The following is a 12596-nucleotide window of genomic DNA, read 5'->3' on the forward strand; positions in this document are numbered from 1 at the left end:
CCCTGGCCTTGCTCAGCGGATTGGGTGTTGCCCCCAGCTATGCGTAGGTTGCAAATTCAGCTCAGATCTGGCATTGCTGTGGCTGTGGTGTAGGCTGGCAGCTGTAGCTCTGATTTGACCCCTAGCCTGGGAACTTCCATATGCAGCAGGTGTGGCCCTAAAAAAAAAAAAAAAAAAGGCAGGCTGTTTTCAGCCCTGGTCTGTTTCTTCGCCAGGATGCCCATGGCCGAGGCCCCCCATGCAGCTGGTGGGCAGGGTGATGGAGGTGATGGCGAGGAGGCCGAGCCGGAGGGAATGTTCAGGCCCCCCAAGGATTCCAAGAGAAAAGTCCGCGACTACCTCCGTTTGGCTCCGCTGTGGCTGGCCCTGGTTGTGCTGGCTTCAGCGGGGGTCCTGCTCTGGTATTTCCTAGGTAACTGTGTGGGCCCCTGGGAGGGGCAGCCGGGGAGGACTTGGGGTGACTGAGGGGGCGCAGCAGGACAGACCTGATTCCAGGCTCAGCAACACCTAGACACCCCTGGGTGACCTTGGACTAGCACTTCTCCCTGAGTCTCCCTTCCTGCTCTGGGTGATGGGAGTGCAAGTTCCTTGCTGGGGCCAAGTGTCCCCTGCTCTCAGCAGCTGGGGAAGAAGTGCTCTCCCAGCACCCAGTCCTTCTGAACTAACAAGTCAAAGGAGAGTAATCATTGCTTCCCTTTCCCGCAGCCCTCCTGGGTTGCCCCTGGGGCTCGGAGCCAGCCGGCTAAGCTGAAGCACCAATTAGTGCTTCTGCTCGCTTGCGCCCAAACTGGGAACTCTCTCCTAGGGTGGGGACCATAGCTCTTTCATCTCGGGGTCTCCAGGGCTCAGCACGAGCGGGGAGGAAGGGGAGGGGGGAACAGGACTCAGGCGTTCAGGGGTGCGTCCATGTACACAGATACCTCAGCACAGCACACGTGGAATTCAACCAGGAATGAACTGGCGGTGGGTCTGGAGTGTCCAGAACAGAGGGCTCGGGCCTCTCCCATGTCCTGAATTTGGGCCCTCCCTCTCTGGTCTCACAGCCCTCAGTCAGTTCCCTGGAGCCCCAGCAGGAACTGGCCCATGTTCTGGGTCCATTCATCCATCCTTCACTCACTCATTCATCATCCATCCATTCATTCTTTCATCTATCCATCCACTCATCCCTTCATTCATTCACTCATTCTTTTATGCACAACCCAACACCTCCTGTAGCCAGTTCTGTGCCAGGTTCTAAAGATAGTCCATGCCCTCAACATAAAGCATAGCACGTGCCAGGACAGAGCAAGCTGTGGGGGTCCTGGCAGAGCCATAGCAGGGATGGCCCACCCTGCTCAAGTGATGAGAGACCTTCCATTAGACACTGGGCAAAAGTTAGATCTTTTTCTTACTGACTGCATCTCCTGGTGGAATTTCAGGTCCATTGAAAGGTATGGGGAGCCACTTTGGAGCAGCCATTGGGGCGATCAGCCTAAGCCCAGCCCCCCAGATTGAAGCTGCTAGGAAGCCTAGGTCTGATGCAGACCCTCCCACCCGTGACGCAGGGTGGATTGTGACTCTGCTCAGAGCTGAGCAACGCCGGCAGGGAGTGGAAGCTGTGTGCATTTCACCAGCGGCAGGAAGCCAGTGCCCCAAATAGCACGGGGCTGCGGCGGCCTCCTTAGACTACAGGATAATGAGTCTTCAGGGGAAACCACAGAGCGTCAGACCGGAGGGCCAGGAACTCACCTGCCAATTGTCTTTCTTCACAGAGTCTAATTTCTCCTGATTATGCTCCAGTAGTGAACTGGCCCCAGGGAATGGGTGCTCCGTGGGGCTGACGCCCCAGGGAGTGGGTGCGCCAAAGCCTCAGCTGGGGGACACCAACCCCTTCCCCAAAGGGATGAGGGTAGAGGAGGCACTTTAGGAGATGTTTGAAGGATTGCTCCCGCCCCGGGCCAGGCTGTGCTCCAGGGACCGGGCACCCAGTGAGCGGGTGGATCAGAGATGAGCCCTGCCCGGTCTGGAAGGGGAGACAGACGAGAGGCCCATTACGCTGGAGCAGGATGCGCTTGAAGGGTGGAGCGAATGACTTGGTTAAATGGCAGCCTCTTGATCCAGAAAGCGGCCCAGGAGAGGAGAGGTGGCATCTGGCTTCCCAGAGCCAGTGGGTCCTGGGCTAGTCCACGCGGATCCCCCAGAGCGGGGCCGTTCACGCTGTCCAGCTGTATTTTCCTGGTCCTTTCCCTCTCCTGCGCTCCTGGGCCACTGTGAGCCTCCCGCACACCCCCCCACCCATCTTGCCTCCTGCTTCAATGAGAAAGTGGAACCACTCAGAAGAGAAGCCCATAGGTGCCCTCCTAGTGGTGAGCATGTGCGCTGCCCTCCGCCTGTCCCCACGGGTGAAGCAGCCCTGCAATGTCTAAAGCCAGCTGTCCTCCTGGCCCAGATCCCACCCTCTTTGTCTACCTGCTGTTGGAGCAGGTTGGGGAGGGGGGAGAAAGGGAGCCACGCCCATCTCCTCCAGCCACGCCCATCTCCTCCAGCCACGCCCCTCCCATCCAGCCACGCCCCTGTCTCCTCAAGCAGCAGCATCCATCAGTGCAGACAGAGTACCTTGCCTTCTCGTTCCTCCTGTGCCAAAGTTCTCTGGTGCGCCCCCAAAACAGCCACTTCTCTGCTCCCCTTTGCAGCAAACTCCTGCCGTGTCAAAGTGCTGCTGCCTCCAGGTCCACCCCCCTTACCCCCGGTTCTCTCTGTACACTTTCCAATTTGACTTCCGGCCCTCCAGGCCCCCACAAGCCCGACGGCACTTGTTAAGGTCACCCATCTTCACGTTGCTAACACAATGGCCAGTCCTCATTGACTCTGACCCACTGGCGGCACTTGGCCAGGTGCCTCAGCCCCTCGGCCTTGAAACTTTTTCCCACTTGACTCCTCCTCTGGGCCTCCGCTCACTCCCTTACCCCCCATGATTCCCACATTTGCATTTCCAGCCTGTGACGTCACAGGGGCCTGCCCTCCTCCAGGATGTCTAAGGGCGTCTCAGAACCCCTGAGACTTAACTCTTTTGTAAACTGTCAGTCCGCCTTTTGAGTGTATTTTAAAGGGGCCTTAATTTAATTGATTTTCACCAATTGTTAACATAAAATGATATTGAACTATTGATTTTCCATGTCTCAGAGGCAATGTTTATATATAAGATTTTTTGGGGGGGTTGTGCTCACGGCATGCCGGGGTTTCAGGGACAGGGATCCAACCCTCACCATAGCAGTCACAACCCTGGACCCTTAACCCACTGGGCCACCAGGGAACTCCATGTAAGATTTTTAGAAGTTCAAGGTTTTGATAAATGAAATATAACTTGATGGTTTATATAACCATCAAGTTATATTAACTGGGCAAAAAAATGAAGGATTAGAACCTAACTCTCCATTATTTCCTCCAAACCTGCACCCCCACATGCCGGCCGGTGGTCCTTTCATAGTTCCCACTGCTCCCTCTTATTCCTTTTCTTTTACAGCCCAGCCCCACTTTGCCAGCCTGCAAACCATGACCGCTCTAATTTCAAAATATACCCTGATTCCAGCCACTTCTCTCCCTCTTCGCTGTGCAGCCTGGTCTGGGCTCCGTGGCCTCTTCCCTGGACCACTCTCCCTGGACGGCTGCAGGAGCTTCCTGTAGATCTCCCGGCTTCTGCCCTTGCTCCTTAGAGCCTGTTCTTAACCCAAAGATGGTTTTATCAAGTGGAGCAAATCATCTCACTTCTCATCTCATCTCATCTAACCCATCTCACTCTGACCTCCTGGGGTTGTAAGGCCCTACATGATGTCCCCTCCCCCATCTCCCTTTGTCCGGCTTCCCCCTCACTCAGTCTTTCCTCGTCCTCAAACACACCAAACAAACTCCTGCCTCAGGGCCTTTGCACCTGCTGGTCCTGCTGCCTGGAATGCTCTTTCCACAGATCAACACCCAGGAGGCTAATAGCATCCCCATCTTCCCTGGCCTCCGTGTTGCAGCCCACACCAGCCCCTGATTTCCACTGCACTTACACCGCTAACATATTATATATTTAAGTTTATTGTTTCTTATCTTTCTTGCCAGACTAAAGGCTCTTAAGGGCAGGGTTTTTTTTTTTTTTTCTTCATTATTTTGTTCATCGTCATGCCGGTGTATGCCCACGTGCTCCAGGCCAGGCCCGACACGCAGTAGATTGTCAACAGATGTTTGCCGAGATATTTGCTGAGACTCATATTTGAATAAATGACTGAATCGGGGTATAAACCCCGGGCTGTGAATCTATTCCCTTCACATCAGCCAAAACGATCTTTGCAAAACGGAAATCTGATGACATCATGCCTGATTTGAAACCTTTCATGGTTTCTCTCATTCATCAGGGAAAGACCAAAACCCTGCCCTGCTGCTACCTCCGCTGCTTAGCAGCCCTCCCCCATCTGCTGGCTCCACCCCAATGGGCTTTCGGGCCCTGGCCCTGGCTTTCGGCCTCTGTCTCAGGGCCTTTGCACCTGCTCTTCCTTTCTGCTCTGAAGGTACTTCCCTGTATCCCCTCTTCCCAATTTATTCTCCCTTCCTCCTGTCTCAGTTGGAGGGTCACCCTGGCCCAAGCTGGGCTTCCTTGTCATGTCCCCTCATTTGTACCTGTGCTTCCCCTTTAAGACAGAAGAAGATGAATCCTACAGGTTGTGTGTGAATGGGAAGAATGTCTGTCTTACCCACCCGTGTCAGCTCCGTGCGGGGAGACACACCTGTCTCGGTTTACTCGGGCACCTCACTCAGGAGGTGCAACCTGGACAAGCCTCCGGACAACACAGAGGTGCTAAATCAAGAACTTGACCTTCTGGACCCATGTGGCTTTCTTGGCCTTCACGTCATCCATGTCCTGGCTGGATCACTGTGTCAGCTTCTCACTGGGACTCACAGGGACACCAGCCATCTGGGGGCCTCTTTCCTTCCTGGTGTTGTGGGGCCAGTTTGTCACTACTTAAACCCTGAATGACAGTGACAAGATGACGATGATGGTGGTGGTGGCTCCTTGGAGGTCCAAGATGCTGGAGGCTGAGCCGAGGGTTTGGGGCGGTAGGGAAAGGTGTGGGGGACCCAGGAGCCTTTCCCACCTGCTCCCTTGGTTACCATTGCTGGTTTCTTCCTGGGCAGGATACAAGGCGGAGGTGACAGTCAGCCAGGTGTACTCAGGCAGCCTCCGCGTGCTCAATCGCCACTTCTCCCAGGACCTTGCCCGTCGCGAGTCCAGTGCCTTCCGCAGTGAAACCGCCAAAGCCCAGAAGATGGTAGGAAGGATTGCGGGGATGGGAGGGAAGGATGGTGGGGCAAGAAGAGAGAGGGGAGGGGCCTGATCGTGTCAAGCCAGTTGATTGGTCCATGCAGAGCACCCATGGGTGCAGAGGCGTGCTCCAGGCATGAAGAAAGGGAGGTGGTGTAAGGCGGCGGGGAAGTTAGTAGACTCTGGGGTCAGATGTACTTGGACCGATCCTGACTGTGCCCCGTAGCAGGATCATGACCTTCAGAAAGTTAAGGGGTGCTGCCAGAACCCACCCACACCCCGTCTCCTCCCGGAAGGCCATGGCTTAGGGAACTGGGGGTGGTCTCCTGCTGTGAGCCCCCACCACTCTCAGGCTCAGGACCCCACCCTGCCCAGCAAGGCAGGTGGGAAGTGCTGAGAAGTTATTCCCAGCAGCAACCCTCAGGCAGGAGAGATGGAGAGGGTGGATAAATAGCCCAGCTCCCTTGGTCCCTGGAGAGGGCGGTTCTGAGGCTGCCCCGCCCCTCTGAGAGCTCCCCGTTGCCCTGTGCCGCCGCTGCCCATAGCTGCCCCCCACCTCTCTGGCACCTGCATGGCCCTGTTTCTCTTCCCCACCTGCATCATCCTCAGAATCACCTCCAAATGAACCACTTGCCTCATGTCCTGGATTGGGACCTGCTTCTGGGGACCCAGTCAAGGCTATCTTTCCTTCTCTGTCGAGTCGGGTAACAACAGCAGTGCTTGTCTGCACGGCTGCCGTGGGGTTGAAGCGAGAGAGGAGAGAGTGTGGCTGTTGTATCTATACTATTCAGAGTGCCTTAAGAAGCCACCGTCCTGCCATCCCTCCCAGCTGGCAGCACCAACACTGAATATGCAAAGACCAACCAGCTGAGCTCCCAGTTGGTGGCTCAGGCTCAGGAGGGGACCCAAGGGGGACTGAGGAGCCCAGTGGGGCCTCTCAGAGTCAAAGAGTGACTTTTGATGAGGGGGAGAGGCTCTTGGTGCCTTCTGGTCAAGGTCGGAGCTTGTGGGGGTGGGGGCAGTGCTTGGGGGTAGGGGTAGGGACAAAAAGATGCAACGAGTTTTGTTTCCTGGCGTGGCCACTGCCCACCATGTGACCACAGGCAAGCCTTTCTACCCCGTGGACTCCTCTGTCAAGCAGGGCTGCTGAGAGGGGGCAACAGGCATCCCAAGGCAGGAGGGGCTTTCTGCAGAGGGTCACAGTGGGCAGGGGAGGGGGCTCTGACTGTTTCTCCCCCTTTTAGCTCAAGGAGCTCATTGCCAGCACCCGTCTGGGTACTTACTACAACTCCAGCTCTGTCTACTCCTTTGGGTGAGTCCTTCCAACGGCCCCCCAACAGGCCCCTGCTAGAATCTTAGGCTCCAAGAATAGGAGAGGACACTGGAGGCTTCCGATGCAATGACTTCATGTTTTAAAAATGGGAAACTGCAGTTCCCGTTGTGGCTCAGTCGTTTACGAACCCTAGTAGTATCCACGAGGATGGGGGTTTGATCCCTGGCCTCGCTCAGTTGGGTTAAGGAAGCAGCTTTGCTGTGAGTTGAGGTGTAGGTCACAGATGCGGCTCGGATCCTGTGTGGCTGTGGCTGTGGCTGTGGCTGTGGTGTAGGCTGGCAGCTACAGCTCTGATTCAACCCCTAGCCTGGGAACTTCCATACGCCATGGGGGTGGCCCTAAAAAGCAGAATGATAATAATAATAATAAAAAACATGGGGAAACTGAGCCACAGAGAGGCAACTTGGCTTCCCGTGTGTGACCTCCCTTCACCAAGTTTGGTTTCCTCATCTGTAGAATGGGCACAGTGGCCTGGTAGGGACTACCCTGAACAGTAGCCGTGGCGTCCTTAGCAAAGGCCTGATGGCATCGGGTGAGACCGTGGAGAAGCGGTCCTGGGGATGGCCCGGCTGTCCCGTGCAGGTCTGGTTCCACCGCTTACGACAGGTTCCTTGGCACACGGCCTAACCACTTGTGGCTCAGTTCCCTCACCTGCCGGTCGAATGGGGATGCTGAGAGCACCTCCCTCAAAGCTTCCCACGGGCTTTCCGATGCCTGAGAGGTAGTAAGTGCTCGCTGGGGCCCAGACGCCACACTCCCTCGCCAGCCCCTCTCAATTCTGCCCACCTCAGGGAGGGACCGCTCACCTGCTTCTTCTGGTTCATCCTCCAAATCCCTGAGCACCGCCGGCCGATGCTGAGCCCCGACGTGGTGCGGGCCCTGCTGGTGGAGGAGCTGCTGTCCACGGCCAACAGCTCGGCCCCTGCCGCCGCTGCCTACAGGGCCGAGTATGAGGTGGACCCCGAGGGCCTGGTGATCCTGGGTCAGTACCGGGGCAGGGGAGGCCTGGGAAGGCTGCCACCAGGGCTGGGGCGCTTTCAGGGATGGGCCCCCACCCAGGTGGCCAAGAGCCAGGACCGAGGGGCGGCCCCCGGGGAGGATGGGCGGTCAGGGTAGAGCTCAGTCAGGCTGGCTCTGATGGCCTCTTCTATTTTTATTTTCCTTTTGTGTTTCTATTTATTTTTTATCTCTTTATTTGATTGTTCCTTTCCTTTTAACAGAAGCCAGCGTGAAAGACATATTTGCACTGAATTCCACGCTGGGTAGGCGACTTTGGTGTTTCAAACTCTCCACTTTCCTTTGAGTTGGTGTTTTTCTTGGTTTGGTCGAGTGTCGGGGGTCCACATGGCTTTCATGGTGGGTGCAGAGGGGAGTGGCCTGGGGCACCCAGGCGGTGCCATGGTGGACTTGGTGATGGGTTTGAACAAGGCTGGGCACCTCTGGGGGGAGGAGAGGAGGTGTTGCACCGGTGTGAACACGTGTGTATCTTGTACAGAAGTATGGACGTGCTGCATGTGTGGGGTGCGAGAGTGAGTAGCAGATTTAGTTGCACATAAACATGACCCTGCTTTTCTGTCATAGAATTCCATTTGCCCACGATCCACCGTTTCCACTGACGGTAGAAAATAATCTTGCTAACTCGAGGTGTGCTTTGGCTTTAAAACTTAGTCTTTGGAGATATTTCTGTCACTCTCAAGGATACTCCCTCTCCACCTTTTCCTTTCCTTTCTCAGCCAGCCAGGCTAACCTGGCCTCTCCTCACAGCCCTCCCCTGTGCCCCTGTGCCCTGTCGCTAGAGTCTTGCTTTTCTCCAAGAGGCTCACAGTATTCCTGCTAAGCCCTGGGAAGTAAAGCACCAGCAGGACCCCTGTGCTGCACAATGCCAGGGAGTGATACCCACGTTGTAGTCTCTATGACTGGAGACGCCTGGAGTTGTGCAGTGCACCACCTGTGCTACTGTACCTTGTGACTCTGAGCATGAGCTCCTACGTTCTCAGATTCTTCCTAGACCACCTAGAAGTTTCTTTTTTTTCTTTTGGCTTTATAGGGCCACACCTGCAGTATATGGAAGTTCCCAGGCTAGGGGTTGAATCAGAGCTGCAGCTGCCGGCCTACGCCACAGCCTCTGCAATGCCTGACCCAAGCTGCATCTAAGACCTACACCACAGCTCACAGCAACACAGGATCCTTAACCCACTGAGCGAGGCCAAGGTTCGAGCCAGCATCCTCGTGGATATTAATCAGGTTTGTTTCCACTGAGCCACAACAGGAACTTCCTTAAAGCCTTTAAACAGGCTTTTGGAGCATCCTGTCCATGCCAGGCCCCATACCTGCTCTGGTGACACCACCTGACCTTGTCCTCACCCCTGCCCTCAGAGGAGCTCCAAGCCCCAAGAGGGAGACAGACACATAAACAGATTCTCACAACATCAAGTGCCAGGGTTAGAAGAGAGATCCTGGAGGCAATGCAGAAAGGGAATCATTCTGCCCTGGGGACAGAGATGGATCCCCAGGGGCCGAGATCCAAAGCAGAGCAAGGGATGGCCTCTGGAGGGAGGAAGGAGTTGCTCCTGACCAGGGGTCCCTGAAGCCTTCATGGAGGAGGAGGCAACAGACTCAGGACAGGAGGAAAGGCAGGAATCGGTCAGGTCCTGCAGGGGAGAGGGCACTCTGGGCTGAGGGACGAGCAGGAGCAAAGGCCAGGGGAGAACACACAAGGTCATGTACTTTCTCCCAGGCTCCCCAAAGACCTTTCCTCCTTTTTCCCCTCCTTCCTTCCTTTCCTTTTTAGGGCCACACCTATGGCACATGGAGGTTCCCAGGCTAGGGGTCAAATTAGAGCTGTAGCTGCCAGCCTACACCACGGCCACAACCACGCCAGACCTGAGCCACATCTGTGACCTACACCACAGCTCACGGCAACATTAGCTCCTTAACCCACTGAGCGAGGCCAGGGATCGAACACGCGCCCTCCCAGATACTAGTCTGGTTCATTACCACTGAGCCACAGTGGGAACTCCCAGCCACAATGGGAACTCACAGAATTCAGAGTGGCTGAGATACTGACCCAGAGTCACACAGTGGATGAGAGGTGGAGCCAGGATGATAAGGCAGAGTGTGAACGCCCCACATACCAGGCTGTCTCCCACATCTGGGGCTCACGCCCGCACCCCTAGTGCTTCCTGGCAGAGCACCCAACCTCCCTGCTTCACAGGCTCCTGGTGAGGTTTAAATGACATCCTTATGGCCCGTGGACCTCTGCTGGTCCCTGGAGCCTACATCAAGCACAGAGTAGGTGCCCAATAACAATGCTGAATGAATGGATGGATGGATGGGTGGGTGGGTGGTATAGGTGAAAATGGTGACAAGTCACAGAACTTTCTCCCCAGCTCCACCTTCTCCCTCCCCGCACATCCACCTAAAGAAGAACTGTCACTATGCATACTGAGCACCTGCTGTGTGCAAGGCACTATGCTGAGAACTCAGACATGCACCCTCCCTAAGCTCTGGGACAACCAGGCAAGAATTGTCATTGCCCCCACATTACAGAGGACAAAACTGGGCCCCAGGAAAGACTAGGTGGAGATTAGAGGAATCTAGGTTTTCTGGCCCAGGTCTGTAAAATGGGAACAATGAAACTATTTCATGGAGCTCTCGGGAGTTCTCGTTGTAGCTCAGTGGGTTAAGAACCTGACTAGTATCCATGGGGTTGTGGGTACAATCCCTGGCCTCGTTCAGTGGGTTAAGGATCTGCCGTTGCCAAGCCGTGGCATAGGTCAAGGATGAGGCTCAGATCTGGCGTTGCTGTGGCTGCGGCTTTAATGGGACCCCTGGCCTGGGAACTTCCATATGCCGTGGGTATAGCCCTCAAAAATAAAAGAAACACATTTGATTCCCGGGCGGCACACCAAAATAATAATAATAATAAAATAAAATAAAAATAAAAGACACACGTAAAAAAACCCCAACCCCCCAAAAAACTATTTCATGGAGCCATTAAATGAGATGGTAGGTGCATGGCCCTGAGCTCAGCTCCCTGCAGGCATCAAAGCGCTGGCTAAGTGCCATCTGTTTATTCTCGTGGTTTGGTTATCACTCGCTTCCTCCACCTGGGCGGCCTCTCAGCCCCCCTGGAACATACCCCCTTCTCTCCACCTGCAATGAAACCCTCAGCTGCTCCTCTTACTGCTGGGCACCTCCCAGCCCCTGAACTAGTCCCCGCCCCCAGTCTCCCGGCCTCCCCAGCCTTGCTCCCAGCAGCCAGAGGAGTCTATGATTCCAGCCCTGCCTAACCTTCCATGGCTCCTGTGGCCACAGGAGGAAAAGGCTCATTTCCTGGCGTGATCTGAGCCCTGCCTCCCTCCTCCAACTGGCCCTCCTGCCTTGGAGTCCCCTGCCCGCTCAGCAGGCAGCCGTCACTGTCCTGCCTGCATCTGTATCTGTCCCCAAAGTTTGTTGCTCCCGGGCAGCGACAGGGCCTTGCTCTGGTACTCGCCAAGTGCAGCAGGGGAAGGAATGCATGAGCCGGTGAACGAGTGGGTGGGTGAGGAGGCTGAAGATGGGAGCAGCAGCGGGACAGAGAGATGGGACTGAGCACCTCGGGGCTGATCCCCACCAGCGGCTCTCCCGCCCCCAGCCCTGCCCGGGTGAGGACCTGACGGGGCTGGCCCCACCCCGGGTCTCTCCTCCCAGCTAACAGGGGTCAGGGGGCCTGTCCCTCTCCCCCGCTCCAGGCTGCTACCGCTACAGCTACGTGGGCCGGGGCCAGGTCCTCCGGCTGAAGGGACCCGACCACCTGGCCTCCAGCTGCCTGTGGCACCTGCAGGGTCCCGAGGACCTCATGCTCAAACTCCGGCTCGAGTGGACGCTGGCGGACTGCCGGGACCGGCTGGCCATGTACGACGTGGCGGGGCCCCTCGAGGGGAGGCTCATCACCTCGTGAGTCCCTGGGAAGGCGGGGCGGGGGGCGGGCAGGGGGGGTGCTGGGAATGGGAAGGGGATGGAGGGGTGGGGTCAAAACCACCCCCAGATTCTGAGACAAGGGGCTGTGTGACGCTGGCCCCCGCAGTTGGTACCTGGGGACAGGGAGGCTAGCCCAGAGCGGGGTGGCGAGGGGAGACTGTACTGTGGGCAACCCCTCCCCCTCCCCCAGCCTCAGTTTCCCCATTCGTAACAAAACAGTTGCACTGGGAGTTCCCTTTGTGGCTCAGTGGTAATGAACCCAACTAGTATCCATGAGAACTCAGGTTCGGTCCCTGGCCTCACTCAGTGGGTTAAGGATCCAACGTTGCTGTGAGCTGTGTGCTGTAGACCACAGAAGCAGCTCGGATCCCACGTTGCTGTAGGGACTGCGACTGGCAGCTGCAGCTGCGATTCAGCCCCTAGCCTGGGAACATCCATGTGTCACGTGTGCGGCCCTAAAAGAAAAAAAAAAGTCAGCTCTGGGAGGTGACATGATCTTGCTAGAATGCTTCAGAATCTGGCAGCCCCAGACTTCCGGCCCCACTCTGCTACTTCCTAGCTGTGTGCCCTAAGGCAAGTTACTTTGCCTCTCTGAGCCTCAGTTTCCTCACCTGTAAAACAGGTGCACAACCACGCTTACCTTGCCGGGTTATGGTGGGAATTTTCATCAGTCCCTCTGTGCCCAGATCCTCACACATAGTAAGCACCAGTATCACTGTACATTACGTATACCCGTTAAACATCCCATGCCATCCACTATCCCTCGTCATCTAGAGTCTAGCTGGGGCTGGGTCATAAAGGGCATGGAATGCCAAGGGCAGTCTGAATGTTCACACTTGGTCAGCGAGGAACGAACGGGAAGTTCTTGAGCAGAGGAGCAGGACTTTAGGATAAGGCGTGGAATGCAGAAGGCGGGCAGGGGGTGGGTGGAGGGGAGACCTTGGAGGGGCTGGAAATGACCTTGGCCTCCAGGAGCCTGATCACCTTTCTACAGGGTGGGGGTGGAGGGCCGTGGATCTA

The 12596-nt window shown here is 56.1% G+C and overlaps 1 protein-coding gene across 1 annotated transcript in view; it reads left to right on the forward strand.

The window, feature by feature from the left end:
* Positions 1 to 216: 216 nt before the first annotated feature.
* Positions 217 to 12596, forward strand: part of TMPRSS6 (transmembrane serine protease 6) — a 33717-nt gene continuing 21337 nt past the window's right edge. The window contains exons 1-6 of the mRNA XM_047786356.1: positions 217 to 412; positions 5155 to 5288; positions 6526 to 6593; positions 7406 to 7596; positions 7835 to 7876; positions 11348 to 11552. Coding sequence (XP_047642312.1) covers positions 217 to 412; positions 5155 to 5288; positions 6526 to 6593; positions 7406 to 7596; positions 7835 to 7876; positions 11348 to 11552 — 836 coding nt within the window. The remainder of the gene's footprint in view (positions 413 to 5154; positions 5289 to 6525; positions 6594 to 7405; positions 7597 to 7834; positions 7877 to 11347; positions 11553 to 12596) is intronic.

Source organism: Phacochoerus africanus, chromosome 7 (assembly GCF_016906955.1).
Source record: "Phacochoerus africanus isolate WHEZ1 chromosome 7, ROS_Pafr_v1, whole genome shotgun sequence".
NCBI classification, from domain to species: Eukaryota; Metazoa; Chordata; class Mammalia; order Artiodactyla; family Suidae; genus Phacochoerus; species Phacochoerus africanus.